We start from the raw sequence: 19,274 nt of genomic DNA, 5'->3' as shown, positions 1-19,274 counted from the left end.
AGTGTTGAAGCAGGAGCTGTCCTGTTTCAGGCAAAGCTGGGCAGTGACCTGCAGGGAACCCTCCCAGGGCAGCTGGGAAAGAGAAAAGGAAGAAGCAAGCGTGCATGACGCAGGGTATGTTTTCATAAGTTGTGCAAACTGAGGATGACTGAGCATGGATGAGGTAACTGTGGCTTCTGCTCCTTATTGTCTCTCTGCTTATTTTTGGGACGTACTGAGAGTCTTGGCTGGTACATAGCAACCTGAGATACACTAAAGCATTTGCTTGGGGTTTGAAGCAGTGGCTATAGTTACCCCCGATTTCTAATGCTTCTGTGTTGGCTGAGCTAACCACCTAAGGCTGAAATGCTTCTCTCCGCAGGTTTGACGCATACAGGAGCAGTGGTCATGGTAGAGAGGGTTCATCTGCTTCGAGAGGTGGAAAACACAAAGTTTGTTGGAAAACAGGTGAAGGAGAAGGCTGGAGTATTCTAGCACATCTCTGCATTAGATCAGATGGGACTTGACATGCCAACTAGGATGGGAAGTAAAAGGCAATCCACAGGACTGCAGGAAGCCCTGTAGAACTTGGTTGTTGGCCACAACGACTCTCAATGACATTTTTTGCTACGTAACCCTCCCTGTGTGCTTGTCTTTCCAGGAAGCCCACCTTGAAACTGTGTCTTGCTTTTCAGATATGCTGACTTGCACGTAACATTATAGATACCTTTAGGGAAGGAGAGAAAAACAGTGCGCTTATCAGAACCAGGGCTATTTAGCCTTGTTTCATCATGTTTCCATTCTTTTTTAGGCTGGTTTCATAATAGATATTGTGCAATTGATCTTTCTATCTGTCCTCCGCAGCAAGGTTTTGGTTTTTTTCTGGCAAGTATCAGTCACACATGACAGGAGGGCACAGGTTTGCTGTCACATTCCTGTGCTCTGGATTTTCTGTTGGAGCCCTAACTACCAATTATCTGTTCTGGTGAGTGCTGGAGCACACCCAGCTCCATGCTCCAACCTGCCAGCTGGCTCCTGGGGTGAAGTACATCAAGTGCAGCAGAAGCTCTGGTGCCACTCAGCTCCTGCCCCTACACGCTGCATTGACACAACTGGGCCAGCTCTGGCTTTGGCTTCTTCAGGATCCTCCAAAGCTCCTCCTGAAGCGGTTTGGTTCTCATTTATCATGTTGGGTGTCTTTGAAAGCCACATCTGGCAAGTTGGAAAGCAGCCCTCTAATTTTGATGTTCTCCCAAAGCTGGAAGCATTCACATGGGAGCTGCATGGGCTGGGGAGCCCCTGGAGCTAGTTAAACACTCGCAAAGACATGAATATTTCCCATCAACAGAATGAAGTGCTGAGAACTGAAGTGTCCTGGGCAGCCTTCACTGCAGGGGCAGATCATGTCTGCCTTGGGGAAGCTCAGAGCTGGGCCCCAGCATGTGAGGGGAGCTCTGAGCACTGCTGTGGGCTCCTGGGAGGGTGCAGGAGGCTTGGGCAGGCACACATAGCCAAGGAGGGGTTTGCTGCCTCCTCCCAAAGGCAGGTTTCAAGGGTGAGGACTTTGGCACATTTCTGCACCCATCACTGTGAAGACAGTGTCCTGGATTTGAGGACACCCATCTCTGGAAGGGTTACAAGCTCAAGACCCCTTTTTCCTTCCTGCTTTTCACCTTCGTACCAACTCAAGGAGATTGGACGTGCCCAGAAGTCTCACTCTCCACTTGATAAGGTGCAACAAGGGGGCACCTCTGCCTAACACTGAAGCCTGTCATGGACTCTGCACTGGGGAGACAGCCACTGGGAGAAGCTCGTATGCCTCTATCCCAGGGAGTTTGTCCTCTCCAGCACACCTCCAGCCTGTTCATATTTCACAACCGCCACATCTGGTAATGAGCGGGGCTGCCCTGGGTGTCAGCTCTCCTCTCTCAAAGTGCTCCATCTCCAGCCACTGCACTGGTGTCTGCATCACCAGGTTACTTGGGCCCAGGTTCCAGTGTCCTCCAAGGTGAAGATGTGCAGGAAACTCCCAAGCAGGGACCAGTCTTTCTAAGCTTCTTTCCAGTCCCTGCTGTGCAGGAATCCCATGGGGCTGGAGGTCCCTGAGGACAAGTTATCCCATCTCCTGGGATGCTTTGTGCAGGCAGCTGAAGCTCAGCCACCTCTTGGCTGGTTTTCCAGCAGAAAATTGGAATTTTGTCAAAATGAAATTTTCCCTACAGAGCTTTTCAAATACGTGAATACTGGTTTTCCCTTAGAAAATTGTTCCAGTGGAAATTCCTACCCACTGCTACTGCACATCTGATTCTGTGTTTCTGTGCATTCAGCTGCTTCTGATTTCATAGAAGCTGTTTTTATGTCTCTTATCATCTTTTCCTCTGGCCATTGATGTCCCATATCCCATCCTCTTATCAGTCACCTGAGTGCCTCCTTGCCTGCTCAGGAACCTCTCAATATCCAAAAGCCAGACTAACTGCTTGTGTCTTGTTTTAACTTTCCCCAGCCTTGTGAATGCCCAGCTGCCTTGGATATAGGTAAGGTGCTGGTGGATGGTGGGAATGCTCCTGCACATGGGTGATGCGGTGATGCAGTAACCTGACAGTGGAGGGGGAGAGATACTTCAATCCTCATCATTCAGCTTTGGATGCTGCTGTAGCCTCTTTCTGTGACTCCAGAGGTGACACACACTGTGTTTGGGAGGGTGGCAAATGCCCTTGGAGGCACAAATCTTGTGCCCTATGGAAAAGCTGAGTAAAGACAACACAGATGTCCCTAACAGGGCAGCTCTGTGTGCACCAGCGCTGGAGCAGTGAGATGTGCTGCCTGGTGGCTCCACCAGGCACATCTGAATTGCAAAGTAGCTTGGGCTGAGCCCCTGTCAGCTGGAAAGCATTTAGGGAGAGCACAAAACCAGCTTAGAGAGTGCAGTCAGTGCTGGATGTCATCTGGAAAAGAGGTGGAGACAGGGCTAGAACATACAACAGCAACAGCTCAGGTGCTGCAGCTGCTCAGACACTTTCACCTTGGCCTCCTATTGCTCCCTGCATTTCACCACCACAAAAATAATGCCTTTGGGCACCTTCCTTTCTGCAGACACCAGCCATGTCCTGTCAGTCTGGATGGCTGACACCGTGACAAGGACATCCTCCTGCTGCATCCCAGCTGCTCACACAAATCACAGCCCAGAGTGGGCTGATGGTTGGGAACACACTGCATCAGTCACAAGGGGTGGGGGATCCTTGTCCATCATCCCTGTCCCTGCCTGCTGTCCATCACCTGCTGCCTGCCTCAACCTCAGGCTGGGGTTTAGTGCCACTCTGTCCCTGTCCCAGGCCATCCTGCATCCAAGGGCAGGTTTCCTCCTCCTGCAGAGGGACCCGGGGCATGGGGGTCCCCAGGAGGCAGCCAGTTACCCGAACAAGAGGAACAGGAGATGTGATGAAACTGGGCAGGAGGCTCCAGCCGTGACATGGGGATGGTGAGAGGAGGGGAGGGTTGCTTTCCGAATTCATCACCCTGCCTACCCCAGCGGTGCTGGACCCTGTTCGAACTGAGGGAGCAACTCTGGAAACAGCTTTTCCAGGGCTCCACCATCACTCCTGGTAGGCTCCAACTTCACCCACTCTTGCCTCTTCTGCAGCAGCCCATGAGGAGGTTTTCTACAAGGGCTCTCAGGGGACCTTTTCTCAGCTTTTTCAGCCTCTCTGTAAAGGATGTGATCCCAGCTCTGTGGGCAGCTTTCCCACCTGGAATTCCCCAGTGCTTCACACAGAGGCTCAAGCCACTGCCAGCTGCTGCTCTGACCCCTCAGGGGCACTTCCAAGGAAGCACAGCCTCTTTGATGTGTTGAAATTCATCTCTGAACCCTTGGTCAATATTAGAGATTAGTTTTCCAGTTAATGCTTCCACTGCATCCACAGGCCTGTCCTAAGGGCAGAATCAACACTCACTTTTACTTACATGGCTCTGGACTGGCTGCCTAAAAGTATGCTTCAGCACTCTGTTTATGAAACAAATGGACGAAAGATGTGAAAGAAGACTAACTAAAGGTGCCAACAAATCTGGAGACAGACTTTTGACAAGGGCCTGTAGGGACAGGCCAAGGGGAATGGCTTTAACCTGCCAGAGGGGAGACTGAGATGAGCTCTTAGGCAGAAGCTCTTCCCTGTGAGGGTGCTGAGGCGCTGGCACAGGGTGCCCAGAGAAGCTGTGGCTGCCCCATCCCTGGCAGTGTTCAAGGCCAGGTTGGACACAGGGCCTTGGAGCAAGCTGCTCTAGTGGAAGGGGTCCCTGCCCGTGGCAGGGGTTGGAGCTGGAGGAGCTTTAAGGTCCCTTCCAACACAAACCAGGCTGGGATTCTGTGATTTGTTCTCATTGTTTATAAATTAAATGAAATAAATTTCATTTTATGAATTTTAATTCATAAATTTATGGCTCAGAGGAGACGTTATCACCATGTTCCAGTGTTTAAAAGGTGGCTACAAAGAAGATTGAGACTCCTTTTTTACAACGTGTCACATGGAAAAGACAAGGTGTGAGGGGCACAAGTTACTTCTGGGGAGAGTCCAATCAAACGCAAGAGGAGAATTTTTCCCAATGAGAACAACCAGCCATTGTAATAATCCCTCCAGGAAGTGGTGGACTCCCTAACACTGGACAGAGTGCTGGGACACCTAGACTAGGTCATGCTTGACCTAGAAAGGCTGGACCAGATAATGCTTAAGGTCCCTTCCAACTTGGGATCTGATGAACTTTCTCAGAAGAATTTAGTTTGTTTGGCAGCTCCATGATGACTGGCACAAATTGCAAATTCCCAATGCTTGATTTCCTCATTTGTGAAATTCCATATTATCTTTTCCACCAATGGGACTCCTGCCTTACCCCGAGGCAGCTGAAAATTCCAGCTGGGTTCAGTGCTGCTTCCCTCAGCTCTCTGGGGTTTACACTGACTTACTCTGACCATGGGAGGAGCTACAGGCAGCAGGACTGCACATGAACATTCATCACATTCTCTTGTCCAACTCCCCTGTATCTAAGAAGTACCAGACATGATAAAGAGCAGCATCACGCTAGGGACATGCTAATTGTTAACAGGCAACTGTGTTAAGTTCTTGTGCCAAACCAATGCCAAACTGCATTCCTTACTCTTCCTACAGGGAACTGCAGCTAATCAGGAGGAAAGACCTTTTCTGCTCTGACATGAGCAAGCCAAGAAGTATCTCAAAGCCTGCCTCTTTCCTCCATCTTCTCTGCTAAGTCCCCTGCTGTGGGCAGGTCTTGCTTTTGTTATCCAACTGCCATCATACCCATCAGGGTCCAGGTCTGTATAGTCCACTCCAAAACAATTTCTCCCCAAACAACCTACTGCAAATGCAGCTGGGAGGCAGAGGAGGGGATGAAGTTGAGTATGTGCAGTCCAAGGGTATGAATGCAGCTCCCTTTGGTATGCACCCTTTGATCCTCCAAGGCAGCATCTGGGCCCTCAGGATGGACAGGACCGGACCACATGAGCACAGCAAGGCCCTCACCTCCATGCATGGGGGAGTGGGAGTGACACAATGGCACTGTGAAGGGTGAAGCGTACTGGAAGTCTGTGCTCAGAGCACAGCACGATGGGTGCAGAGCTCCAGGCATCTGTGCTGAGAGCACAGAGCGATGGGTGCAGAGCTCCAGGCAGAGCACTGCAAGAGTTAAGGTGAGGTGGGGCCATTTCCCTTCTGTCACAACCTCCATTGGTTTCATGGCTTTCCCAAGTAATCGTCCGCAGCTTCCTTGAGGGATCCAGGAGCTGGAAGGGTGCTGTGCAGAGCAGAAGCCCCTCGCATGCTGAGCCCCTGCGGCACTGCACAACAGCCATTTTGCTTCTGCAGCTTCTTCCAAGTGCATGTGGGCAACGTGGGACACAGGCGAAGTGGTTTCCATGGCAACCTGCACTTCAGCGGTGCCAGGGAGAAAATTTGTGTTGCGGGGGGTGATAATTCTGCTTCAGCTCACGTTGGCAGCGGCAGCACCCCAGAAATGGCTGGTGTGAAAACACCTCTGGGATGCTTCCCCTGCAGCGCTCGGCCCGCTGTCCTCATGTGCTTGCTGGTGGCACCGGTCCCACAGTGTCAAAGCCACATTCTGTGCTAGCTGAGAGCCCTTGGGTCCCTTTGTTTGGATCTGGGGGCAGCGGGTTCTGGCTGCCTCTCCCCTCTGGCCCTGGAATGGGAGAGACATGGTATGGGAGTGGAACTCAACCCCATTCAGCCATGGAGCAGGACTGTCCTCCAGAGGTTGGCCACTAGCTGTCGTGCCTCCATTCCCTTTGGGAAGGCTAATGGTAACCCAAGAGCAGATAGATAAAGAGAAACCCAAGAAATCTCCTCAGCAGACAAATCTTAGGGTCATATCCAGGAGTTACCTGGTGAATGCAGTGGAGGAAAATGGCTGGTTGCCCTGTGAGCTGCTGTCTGCAGGAACAGTGGCTCTGTGTGGAGGGACAATGTGAAGCCAAGGAACCAGCCTGAGCATCTGCTTAACATCTCTGCCCAAGAGTTGCGTTGGCCAAGGGGGGTTTCTCCAGCACTTAGAGTGAACACAGACCCCTGCCGCATTTATACCACAAGCAGCTCTGGCTCCCCAGCCAGGCCAGGTTGTTCAGAGATGCTGCACAACTGGGACTATTTGCTCTGGAGGACAAATCCTGAAGACCCTGTTCTACGCCAGTCCGGTGTCATTATGTCTGGTGACACTGTGTCAAGTGTGATTATGCCTCCCAGGGCAAGAGAGGCACTCATCCTGGGAATGGGCAGTGAGGGTGGGAAGGATGGAGTACACTCCATTACAAGTGGAAGCTCAGCCCTAGGCAAGCTCTGCCCCCCTGCACCCTAAACCCCTTCCAGGGTGGGAGCCAGACCCCAGACCTGTGTGTCCCTCCAAAACTCGTCAGCAGGGTCCCATGGATCAGTCAGTGTGTTCCAGGAGTCTCTGCCTCAGCGCCGGGGTTAGGAGGTGGTGAGGGGGGTAGTGGTGGTGGGAAGGTCGGAGGGGGGAGGTGGTGAGAGTTGAGGGGGGTAAAATGGGGTAGAGGGTATGGTGGTTGATGGTGCTGGGGGCTGGTGGTGTGTGTGTGGTGATGGTGGTGGCGGAGGTGGGGGGTGGTAATGGGGGGGCTGTGGGGAGGGTACGGTTGGTGATAGCGTGGGGGGGCCGATGGTGTGGGGAAGGTGGTGGTGACGGGGGGTGGTGGCGATGCGGGGGTTTGGGGGTTGGTGGGGAGCGGTAGTGGTGGAGGGGGGGTTGATGGTGATGGGGGGGTGATGTGGGGTGGGGGGGGGTGATGGGGGGGTGAGGGGAGCGGGGGAGGTCCCAGGTTCCTCCAGGCTCCGCCGGAGCCGGGGCGGGCGCTGCGGCAGAGGGGCCGGGGGCGGGCGGGGCGGGGCGGGCGCAGAGCGCGGGCGGTTCAGCACCACGGAGAGCGCCCGGAGGAGCCGCGCCGGGCCGGGCCGGGCCGGGCCCCGCGGCCGCGCTGAGCCGGGCGGGGGGCACCTGAGCCGGGGGGCGCTGGCGAGGGGGGCCCGGTAGGTCCGGGCCGGCCGTGGATGAGCACCATGCGGCTGCTGCTGCTCGCCCTGCTCTTCTCGTCCTCCTTCGCCCGCGCAGGCTGCGACCCCAAGATCGTCAACATCGGCGCGGTGCTGAGCACCAAGAAGCACGAGCAGATCTTCCGCGAGGCGGTGAACCAGGCCAACAAGCGGCACGGCACATGGAAGCTCCAGCTCAACGCCACCTCGGTCACGCACAAGCCCAACGCCATCCAGATGGCCCTTTCCGTCTGCGAGGACCTCATCTCCAGCCAGGTACCCCGGGACGGCGACGCCCCCCTCCACCACCGCCGCCGCCGCCGGGCACCCCCGCCCCATCCCCGGAGCAGAAGCGACCCCGGTTCCCCCCCCCCCGCCCCGGGTTCCTCCCCTTGGCTCCGAGCGGGCAGAGCCGCGGTAAGCGGGGTCCTGCCCCGGGGTGCCGCTGCCCGCATTGCAGCCTTTATGTAAGCGCGGCAGGGCTGCACCTCCCGCAAAGGCACCCACACACACCCCGGGGGGCACAGGGGCACTTACATACACGCCACGGGCACACATAGGCTCAAACATGCCTCCTCGGGGCACACATGGACACTTACACACACCCCGGGGTACACACAGGCTCTCGCAGCCAGAGCACGCATGCAGAAAGCAACAACATGCATGCACACATGCACCGCAGACATGCATGATGCACACAGGGCTGTATGTGCCTGTGTATGTGCTCATGCACACATGAGCATCCACAGACTGTGGGCATGGGGACCTCCACACGTGCACACACGTACATGTCACTGTCAGAATGGCCGTGGGCTGCTCTGCATGTACATGCACATGCCATGTGCACACATGCATTGTGCGTCTACACTCATACCAGTGTGCAAACACCCTGGTGCACACACACTATGGCACATGCAGACATGCGTCCATGTGCACACATGAGCACACACTTCATCAGGTACACACACACGGGCACACAAACACACCCCACTGTGTGCACACACATGTACATGCACACACATGTACCTGCACACCCCCTCCGGGACACATACTCAAATGACTGTGCATCACGGCTGCACACCGCCATCACACACAGCAGCACACAAAGCATGAATTTGGCACACCAGTACACCCAGTGCCACACACACGAGGCACAGGCACACAGACACAGCATGCACACACACGCAGGGAGCTGTGGGCACACACATGATGCATGCTGTGCCTGCATGCCTGCGCACACAAGCACAGCACTCTCCTCCCTCCTGCCTGCATGGGTCATGCTCAGCACCCACAAGGGAGCAATCCGAACCTGCAGTGGTGCTGGGTGCTCTGTGTGCTCTGTGTCCTCTGGGTGCCCTATGGCCTGTCCCCTCTATCCTCCCTGTGTAAGCCCAGCCAACCAACCCCATTCCCCCCACCGGGGGCCATCAGGTGGGCAAACAGGCAGGTACAATCCCCACACACGCATCAAACACACCCATGCACATGCAAAAGGTGTGCATGGATCCATTGCATCGGTACAAACGCAGATTGCATGAACACCCGTGCCACCGAGACACACGCACACCAACATGCACATACGAATACATATATGCACCCAGGCACACACAGCCAGGGAGGGGAACAGAGCCGGAGGGGCATGTTCACAGCTCAGCTTCCCAATATGGGGATGGAGGATGGCTGGAGGTGTCCCTGGGGATGGTGGCAGAGCCAGGCAGGATGCGCAGGGCAGGCTGTAAGAGATACCCACTGCCCAGTGGGGAGCAGGGGGGAGGCAGCAGGCTCAATCCAGTCCCTTGCTGAGCTGAGACCCCATTGAAGCCATCAGGCTGATGGGTGCCTGCGTCCATGCCCCCACTAAGCTGTGGCCCCCTGGAAAACCCCATGGAGCCCAGGCTGGTGCAGGAGCATGAGCAGTGCATGAGCAGTGGATGCGGGAGGCAGCTAACGTAGGGCACAGAGGGGTCTGTGGGTGCTGGGGGTCAGAGTACTGGGGGTGGCCACTCTGTCCCAAACCCAAGGGCTTCTTCCAGCCACCCTCATCCTCACCCACTGGCGCTCTGCCCAAGCAGGAGCTGTGAGGCAGAGGAGGGGCTGGAGCCTGAACATGCAAAATGGCTCCTGTCACCCACTGCTGCGCCCTGAGCTTGCTCCCACCCAACACCAGGCAGAGTCTTCCCCTTCCCACTCTGTCATCAAGTCCCCTGCCCCTGTCCTTCCAAGCCATCCCTCCAGCCAGGGCACAGAGCACATCCTGCGGCTCAGGCAGACGCTTGGAGGGGGAAGGAATGTTATTTCCTCCCAGACATCAAAGTCCTTGCACTGATTCACCCTAGCTGGAGACCTGTCACCAGCTGGGGACATTCCTTGTGCTGTGAAAGGGCATCAGTGTAACAAAGGATCTCCTGGGGGTTACCCATCTCTTTCCTCTCCATTTGACACAAAATAGGATCCTGCTAGGGACCAAAAACCCAGCCCTGTAACAACAGCGAGATCTTGCCCAGATCCTCCTCTCCCATTTGGGTATAACCCAGATCCCATCATGCAGTGTGCTGAGGGCAGATCCCGGCTCCTGCCCCCTCCCCGGCTTCCTCCTGTCTCCTTGTGCCAAGGGCCAGATGGCTGCTCTGCTCCACAGCTCCGCCGGCTCCTGCTCCCAGTCCCAGCTGACCACTTTGTTTGTAATAGTCCTCAGAGGGGAATTACAACCGAGTATTAAATGTGTGGTTAAAGAAATCGCATTACACAGTGTGACTGTAAGGGAAATGCTTCCCTTTAATCTGTAATCCAGGGAAGTTATTAGTTTAGCGAGCGGAGTGGCATTTCCATTAAGATAGAGCCCTGAGCAGACCCATCACCTCCACAGGCCATGGCACTGCACCCCTTGCTCCCCAGATCCTTCCTGACTTCACTGTTCCCGATCATTTGGATTCCATTATCGTGTTAACATGGGGCTGTTTAATGCTGCAGAAAAGGGAAAAATAAGAATAAAAATCACACTTGATGGCCAATGTGCTCCTGTGAAATAATGTTTGTGTCGTGTATCCTGTCCTGCAGGTCTATGCAATATTAGTTAGTCACCCTCCTGCTCCCAACGATCACCTAACACCAACACCCGTATCATACACAGCTGGCTTCTACAGGATCCCTGTCATTGGTCTGACAACACGCATGTCTATATATTCTGATAAGGTAACTGATGCATGTTTCTAGTCTAGTACCTCATACGTGTGGTGTAAACCAAGAGTGCCCATCAAGAGGGTTAATGATGTCTACACTATGCCTATCTCTATGTCTGTCCATCCCTCCTCTCCAGTTAAACCTCCAGTTCCCTCCCTTCCTCTCGCATTCCCTGGTCCACCATTTTTTCACAGCTGGCAGTGCTGACCTACATAGTGCTGGATGATTCCTGCAGCAATGCTCTGCCAGGGTTCGCTGCTCGCCAGCCACGGCAGACGCATGAACCAGCTCCTGCTCTGCAGGGACAGCTGGGGGTCCTGGGTGCTCCCCAGTGCAAGGGGGGATTACAGAAGGGTCCTGGTGGAGCCTGTGCACCAGGCAGGAGCCCTGTGGGGCTTGAAGGCTGTTTGGTTGCGTTTATTTCTCTGGGTTTATGTGACAGTGGTAAGGGAGATTATAGAATTGACTCACAAGTTATCCCGAGGCTTTACACGACATTCAGTCTGGCCAGCACTCAAGAAAGATGTTCACATTCCAGCATCTCAAACCTGTGGAAACATGGAGGCTGTCAGGATGGATGAGGTCCTGCCATGAGCAGGGGCTGGGGCAATGAGGTGCTGCACTGGCCAGACCTTCCATGCCAGGCACTCAGCTCAGAACCCATCCTGCAAACACACTCTGTGATCAGTAGAAGCAGAAGGAGGAGCTGAGCAGAGCCAGGCTGTCCACGTGCCACTGCAGCCTCGGTGGAGGTGCTGCTCCAGGTGCACGAGCTCAGTGGGTGAGATCAGGCTTGTTCTGAAGCATGAATCGGCCTTTGCTTGGAGAATGTGACTGTTCACAAATGCAAATGTTCAGTGCAAAAATAGTCCCTCCGCCTACATGCTGAATGAAGTCAAATTTGAGGAGGGAGGGACAGAGGCTCCCAGAGATGCACCAGCTTGGCTGGAGCAGCAGCAGGTCTTGGCATCTCCCATGCTATAAAACCATGGCAGCAGCAAAAGCAATGGTGGCTGGCAGGGCTGGGGACCTGCATACCCTGGCAGCATCCCACCAGGCACTGGTGGAAGGAAAGGGATGGAAATGGAGCTGGCAGACAAAGGGAGAGGGCAGGCAGTGGGTGAGAAATGGCAGGAGGAGTTTGGTTCATGCTGCTATGGGGAGGGGATAGGTCTGATAGCAATGTCACCAAGAGGGACCTTGTCACAGCACATGTGATGGCAGGGAGAGAGGACCCTGCACAGTTCAGTGTCAGCTCTGCAGGGCCGTGCTTATGAAGTAACAGCAGCCTTTCCCACAGCATGACCTTGTCCTGGATTTGTGTGTTCCCCTGAGGGCTGGGAGCTCCCCTGCCAGACTCACCTTCAGCCCCTATTTAAAACACGCTTTCCACAAAACCCATAAACCCTCCTGGCTCACTTCAGAGCTGGAGGAGTGACCCACTGCGGCAGTGGTGACCCACAGCAGTGCCAGGGAGATGCTCCTCACTGAGTATTTGGGGATGTTGTGCTGTGGGGTGCACTCACCAGGCAGGTCCCACCCTTCTGAGCTCTCCTGCCTGGCTGGCCTCGTGCTAAACCCCTTTACCACCAAGGCAGACAGGGGCTTGAGGACTTTGCCCCATCTCCTGCCTCCTCTCCCTCTCTGCAGAGACCTCAAAGGGACTAGATGGGTAGAGGAGGAAGGATGCTGAAGAGTAGGCTGCTGGGAGCTGGAGGGGACAGTGAAGGCGGGAGTAGAGCAGAGGGCAGCAGAGCAAAGGGGCTGAAGCCATGGGACAGGCTCTGCACACCCCATGCAGGACAGGCTGGTGCAGTGCAGGGACCTTCAGTTGGCTCCCTTTTCAGCTCCCACTGATCAGCTTTTTTTTAATTCAGGAAATTATATCTTTCAGCTTAGTTTCTATGGAAACGTCTGTACAATCACGTTGTGTGTTTGCCCCGGATTGGTTTTAAACACATCAGCCAATTTTAGCTAAATTTCACAGAGGGTTGAAGTCTCAGAGTTAATTATGGTCCCCTCAATGCTATGCTGCCAGGGAGAGGAAGAGCCTGGGCCTCAGCACACACAGGTTTGCCCAGTACCTTCTGATGCTCTCAGAGCATCTCCAGTCCAGCACAGTGGTCCATGAGCTGTAGCCAGTCTTTCAACAAAGATACCTGAGAGAAGCAAGTTTTATTGTACCCAGTATTCAAAGAACTATTTGTCCTAGAAATAGTATTGCAGATATCAGACTGGCTTGGCAGCCTCTGTTTGGCCTCATTATGTACCTACATCTTACGAAATCGTTACCTGTTTCCTCACATCATTCAGCACAGTCCTGCCTGTATAGAGAGGGAGTCTGAAATCCTGGTCACCTCTGAGTGAGGTGAGCAGGGAATTGCAGGACAGGAGAGGGGGAGTCTCATGGTAAAGGCAGCAGTGGTTCCCTCACTGTGGTTCCACCACTATGGAGAGCCCTTCATGGACTGAGCATTGCAAAAATAACAATCATAAAATCCCAGCCTGGTTTGTGTTGGAAGGGACCTTAAAGCTCCTCCAGCTCCAACCCCTGCCACGGGCAGGGACACCTTCCACTAGAGCAGCTTGCTCCAAGCCCCTGTGTCCAACCTGGCCTTGAACACTGCCAGGGATGGGGCAGCCACAGCTTCTCTGGGCAAATGCTGTGCCCTTGAATGGACAGGCTGGACTATTGCTTTAGTGCTTCTGTTCCCCATGTGTCATTGGGGGTATTTATATCTCATTTGCATCTCAGCCAAAAAAAATGAGGTGACATGGACATCTTGACAATATGAGAAATACGAAATGATACTGAAAGCCTTAGAGAAAAGCTGGTGGGGAAATGCACAGCTCAAGAGGAGGTCTGGTGCTGTTCATCACCACCATGTGGTACCACACCTACGTGATGGGGATGAAGGGACATGCTGATGCCCCGTGGTGCTGAGCCCCCATCAGAGAGGCAGAGGCAGCCCAAGGGTGACTCCTAACAGGCCTTCTCTGCCGCTGAAAGAGATGGAATATAGAGTTCAGTTATTCCACACTTGGAAAGCCATTTCAATGTCCAGCACCCAGTCCTGGGAGTTGAAATGAGGTTTGTATCTTTCTCTCTCCAGTCTGGTCCTGGGGGTGGCTTTTCCCTCTGGTTCCTTGTTTCCATATAACCACTCCATGCCTTCAAGAGGTTACTGCTCACTGAGAGGGATATTTTTCTTTATTACTGGTCTCACTGGCCACCAATACTCAGTGGGAACAGTGTTAGTCAGCATGGGAAGCTCCACCAAACTGGGGAGAAGAGTGATTCTCTTCCACCAAGTTCAGGGTCAGGACTTCACTGGCACCTGGGGAAGTGCCTGGAGAGGCTGGTTATCATAACACAGAGATGTTTGCCTTGGGAATGGGTTTACAGCCATCAGCAGGGGTGGCCTGCAGGCATCAGAGCAGATGAGGGGCTCTGTGCGCTGAAGCCTCTGCTGGGTCCCACTCATCCCAGTGGAGGAGAGCTCTTCACAGGCTCTCAGGGTTCCAGCCAGGAGGAGGACAGACCAGCCCCACCACTCCACAGGGCTGTTGCTGTGATGTGGAGCCATTCCCCACAGGCTGGCTGCTCCTCTACTCCATGCCCTGCAGGGAAAGGTGCACACAGAGCATCACGCCTGAGCCCCTCATACATCTGCCCCCACTGAAATCCCTCCCAGCACAGTCTGAGCTATTGCAGAGTTACACAGCTCCCTCCCACGTCCATAGCTATCATGCAGTGGGCTGGCTGCTTTCTGATGGGGCTCAGCCACACGTGTGCTGGCAAATGGGCTGAACAGAGCAGGGGATGGTGCAGCCCAGGCTCCTTCCATGGAGACACTGGCCAAGGCTGCTTCTTCATACCCAGCTGATGACTTCTGCTGAATTATCTGGAGTTTTATATATTGGTATCTCTGTCAATCTCCTTGAAGCTGCCCAGACAGCAGTTTTGGAGTGCATTACTAGAACCAAGGCCCTCAGTGCCATGGGTTAGTGGTGGACTTGGCAGTGCTGGAGTAAAGGTTGGACTTGATGATCTTAAAGGTCTTTTCCAACCTGGTTGATTTTGTGATTCTAAGGGGGACTGACCAGATGATTTCCATAGGTAATAAGCCAAAAGCACATTTTTTTTCTCAAGCCTGTAAGAAAAATTACCAGCCATGGACCACGAGCTGTAATAAGCCCTAAGGAGACAGAGGTAAAGAAGATAGCAATCCTTTCACTCATGGTCCTTATGTGGGCACACATACACTGCCTGGTGGCCCCACAGCCTGCACACTCCCTCTGCATACACACAAACTCCATCAATAGGCACCCACATGTGCACCCTGCCCCAGGTATGGCACGGCCATGTGCAGCTATTCAAGCACCCAAGCACATTCCCTGCATGGGCAAGCGCTCACACATGCTTTCTGCATGTAAGTGCTCATGTTTATGCACACATAGAGTCTTTGCTGTCACATGTGCATACATACACATACACATAATCTGTTCAAACTTAGCTTCTCTTAATAGCTACTCATATCAACCAAGTCAGCACCACTAATAACACGCAGCTCACGAGTCCTGACCCAGCACATGTGCACAGTCTCACAACTACACTCACCCCAGCGCATTTAGGCTCCAGCCCCATGGGTTTCTGCTGAGTTGATTCCACTTCGAAGCCTGGATTTGATCCCAGGATGTATTTACTTACTGTTTGCTGAAGTAGAGTTCAGTGAGGAAGCACAGGGCTGAGCACTCAGGTTTGGGTGGATATAGGAAAATACTGTGGAAAGCTGCTCACGTCCCAGCCCTCCTGGCAGGCAGCAGCCACAAAGAGGAAAGCAAAGGATGTGAATCTGCAAAACATCTTACCAGGGAGCTGTTGATTTGCAAGGAGGAGCATTTTGAATGTGTGCCTGATGTGAGAGGAGCAGGCTACCACCCATGGCAGCTCAGAGGTAGAGCGCTTGTAGCAGTACCAGCAGGGGTGGTGCTGACGGGTGGTGCAGCTGAAGTGAGTGAACGTACTGTGTCAGCTGTCTCACAGAGGCTGTGTTAAAAATTAGGTCTTTAAAAGCAGTTATTTGCCTAAAAATGGTCTAACTATGATGCATAAATCATTGCATCCTCATGCTCTGCAGTACAGCTGCTGTGTCCATGCACTGCAGGGCCAGGAAAGCTCTGGGCTAGGTTTCAGAGGCTTTCACTGTGTATGCTGCAAGAGGGGAAATCAGATCCCACAAAATCTGGGTCCCAGCTGCCCCTGCGCATCACAAGTTGGACTTTCTAACCTTTGGGGGACTCTGCTTTCATATTTCTGGCAGTCTTTGGGCCCTGCGGAGAAGTTCAGCAGCCCCATGTGTTTCAAAAGGGGGGTTCAGGAAGTGAGTGCTCACCATGACATCCACGCTTGGTGCTTGGTATTAGTTATTCTTCATTATCCTGTTTAAAAACCACAAGCCTGTAATCCAGGAGCTGGGACACCATCATAGCAAGTCCATGACCCTTTTGACTCTGCCTCAGAAAGGAAATTTTCCTGAGCTGTTAAATCAAGTGGCTCTCCAACAACTTTGTAATACAATTCATTCACCTGAATCCAGTGGGATGTAGTTACAACACTTAAGAAAGCCATGACCAGATTAAACAGCATTTTTTGCAAGCTAATTGGGAAACTACAAAATAATCCGATGCGAGATTGAAATGCCAAAGATGTTTTCATTTCAAAAAGAGATTGAAATAATTTTCAGTTAGAATTTTGATTTTTTGCCTTTATTTTTCAGGGGTGTTTTTTTTTTAATTATTATTAGCCACTCTGTTCTTTTTTAATACCTTTTCTCTCTTCTGATTTTCCCGTTTTCATTTTCCCTGGATTTTCTTAAATCAATTACAAATGCTCAGGGGTTAAATATTAAAAGTGCTTAACCCCATCTTGTGTGCCCCTGGCCTGGGCTGTGGAGCTGGGCTGGAAACATGCTGACATCTCTGCTGGATCCAAAGAGAGCTTGAGCCCTGTGCTGGTGTGGAGACCATGGCTGTCCTTCCACTGTTTGTCCCCGTGGGGCTTCCTCCCAATCTTGATTAGTGCTGGGCTTGTGGGGTGAGCTGCATTCTTCCTGCTCTTTGTGTAACTGGGAATGTTTGTATCAGTGATATGAAACTGCAGCTCTGAGACGCCTGTTACGGCTCTCCTGATTGTTTCCTCCTTCCATCAAACATCCACAGTTCCTCCAGTCTCTTCAGTGATCAGTGCTGTGGTATTTCTGCTGCTGGCCCCATCAATTCTTTGTTTTGGGCCCAGGCAGAGACCGTGATAGGGGTTTGTGCTATTTTCTATACATTGCGTGGTTTGGTTTGACTTTATCACTGTGTTTAGAGTGAGGAAAAGGCGTTGTTTGGCCTTCCTCTTCCTCCTACATGTGTCCATGGTAGACATACTGCTTTTTCTCTTCCAGCATGAATTACTTTAGCCTATTGAGGACATTTCTGACCCATGCTGGGTCCAGTTTCTGGATGAGCAGGTCTGGAGAAGCCCTGTTTGGTCTAGAAAACCATCTCAGCCTTATAAAAAGAACTATTTTGGTGCTTTCTTTTTGTCCTTTGCTGTTCAGATTCCTGTGTCCTTCCAGCATGTAGCAGGTCTGTCAAGCAGGGCACATGCCGAGCACAAGCGCATTCATTTTCTAATATTTGACTCTAGGGCCTTTTGGAAACACTGCATTTTTTGAAACCTCTCTGTCAGCTACAGCTTTTGGTCCAATTGCTCCCCTAAGAGTGCTGTACTCAATTAGGCTGGCATTGCTGTTGCTCGGTCATCCAACCATAAAGATGTCTTTACCCAAATCAGATAGGTTAGTCAGGGCATGAGTCCAGAGCTGTCTCCTCCTGTGTGCCGCTGCAGTACAGGCTGACCTAGAAACAGCCAAAGAGCCCAATACAAAACTGCTTTTCTGAGCTTCTCTCAGAGAACTGGATGAGCTTTGAGGTCTCTTCCAACACAAACCATTCTATGATTCTATGATTCTGTGAATTCATGCTCTTTCTGATGTCCATTGCTCAGTAACATTTTCAAACAGTCTAAGAGGAAAGGCTATATTTGCACTGAATGTTGCTGACAGTTTGGTGCTGGACAGGCTTTTCTTCATTTACAGACCACAAAGCAAAAACCCCTCTTTCGCCATGCACTGGATTAACCAGAGAGGTGCAAAATCATAACCAGGTTTTGCTTTTCAGCCAGGAGAAAGGAGTGCAGGTCCCAGAGGGTACCTCAAGGTGGGCAGCCCAGAAGTCTACCCAAAATTTCTGCTCAGCCTCTTTGGCCTTGCGATCCCAGCCCTGCCCCTTCAAACCCGTCCATTCCCTGAGACACAACCCAACCAGTCTGTTGAGCTCTTGTTCTTCCTTGCAGAGCATCCACCTCTCCTTTTTGCGCACGGTCCCACCATACTCTCACCAGGCCAACGTCTGGTTTGAGATGATGAGAGTCTTCAACTGGAACCACGTCATTCTGATAGTCAGTGACGACCACGAAGGTCGTGCTGCACAAAAGAAGCTGGAGACGCTCTTGGAGGAGAGAGAGTCCAAGGTCAGTTCCTGAACATTGTCTTGTAGCTTTGTTTAAGCAACAACAACAAAACTAGAAGTCTCGGGCTGTTGTATGTATGTAGATTTCTGTATGTAAAACACCTTTTCTTTCCATTGTAACATGGCTAACATGCTTAAAGCATCAACAGTGTCTGACTAGTACCTGACAGAACTTTGTACTTTATTCATTTCACTTGCTTTGCCATGGTCAAAATCTCCTACATGTAAATCGACTACAAAATGAAGGGAAGGATAACCTGGAGCTCTGCAAATGCCTCGCCCAAGATTCCCACCTAAGGAGAGGACCAGTCGCTCAGCTTAGGGAAGCACCTGCCCCATTAAAGCCACCCAGGGGCCAGGCAGGCCCAGCAGTGCCAAACCAACCCCGAAAAGCAGCTTCTGAATTGGCAAACCGGAGCTCACCTTAGTGGCTTAGGAGGGACCAGGGCGCACGGAGGTGTAATGCACCCTCTCTATAAAGCTGTCGGCTCTGCGGGCTGAGGCCCCTGTTCCCATCTCCATTGAAGCTCATGCCAACCGCTGCTTTCCCGACACCCCATGCTGGTACAAGAGGGCTGTGGCTGGCGGGAGCAGCTTTATCGAGGAGGTGCACTGCACCTGCACTCAGGGCCATGCAGGGCACAGGGAGGGAGGCAGGGGAGGTCCCCGAGCCTGGTAGAAATTCAGGAGGACAACCATAGACCTGCTGCCATTGAGTAGAAGGATCAAGCAAGCATTCAAGACAAGCAGGGAAGGAGAACACAAGGAGCAGTTCATCTGTGGTGCTTCAAAGGCAGGCACCTGCCCAGAAGACAAAGGTGAAGTCCCAGCACAGGGTGAGGTCCCCTTCCTATGGGCAGAGTCTGAGCCCATCTCCAAGCCTCCGGCAGCAGGGAGTCTTGCACCATCTCCACCATTACACTATTCCTCCGTGGATTACAGGCAGGGACCATAACCTGCTCTTCTCCA

At 52.7% G+C, this 19,274-nt stretch overlaps 1 protein-coding gene across 16 annotated transcripts in view; it reads left to right on the top strand.

Annotated features, from left to right (window-relative positions):
• Nucleotides 1-7,428: 7,428 nt before the first annotated feature.
• GRIN1 (glutamate ionotropic receptor NMDA type subunit 1) overlaps nt 7,429-19,274 on the top strand; it is a 39,054-nt gene continuing 27,208 nt past the window's right edge. For 8 of the 16 annotated variants that reach the window (XR_009964287.1, XR_009964291.1, XM_062615997.1 and 5 more), the window contains exons 1-3: nt 7,430-7,820; nt 10,602-10,736; nt 18,130-18,306. Coding sequence is in view for 9 of the 16 variants with exons in the window: in XM_062615997.1 (XP_062471981.1) it covers nt 7,563-7,820; nt 10,602-10,736; nt 18,130-18,306 (570 nt within the window). In the remaining 7 variants the exon portion in view is untranslated. Of the gene's footprint in view, nt 7,821-10,601; nt 10,737-18,129; nt 18,307-19,274 lie in introns of all 16 variants that reach the window. The other 8 variants (XR_009964288.1, XR_009964286.1, XR_009964285.1 and 5 more) reach the window with 2 other exon arrangements.

The sequence above is a fragment of the Pezoporus occidentalis genome, unplaced genomic scaffold, assembly GCF_034315485.1.
Source record: "Pezoporus occidentalis ecotype Australia unplaced genomic scaffold, CSIRO_AGI_Poc_V1 ctg187, whole genome shotgun sequence".
Lineage (NCBI taxonomy): Eukaryota > Metazoa > Chordata > Aves > Psittaciformes > Psittacidae > Pezoporus > Pezoporus occidentalis.
The sequence above is the reverse complement of the archived record's forward strand: the minus strand, read 5'-3'. Positions and strand labels throughout refer to the sequence as shown.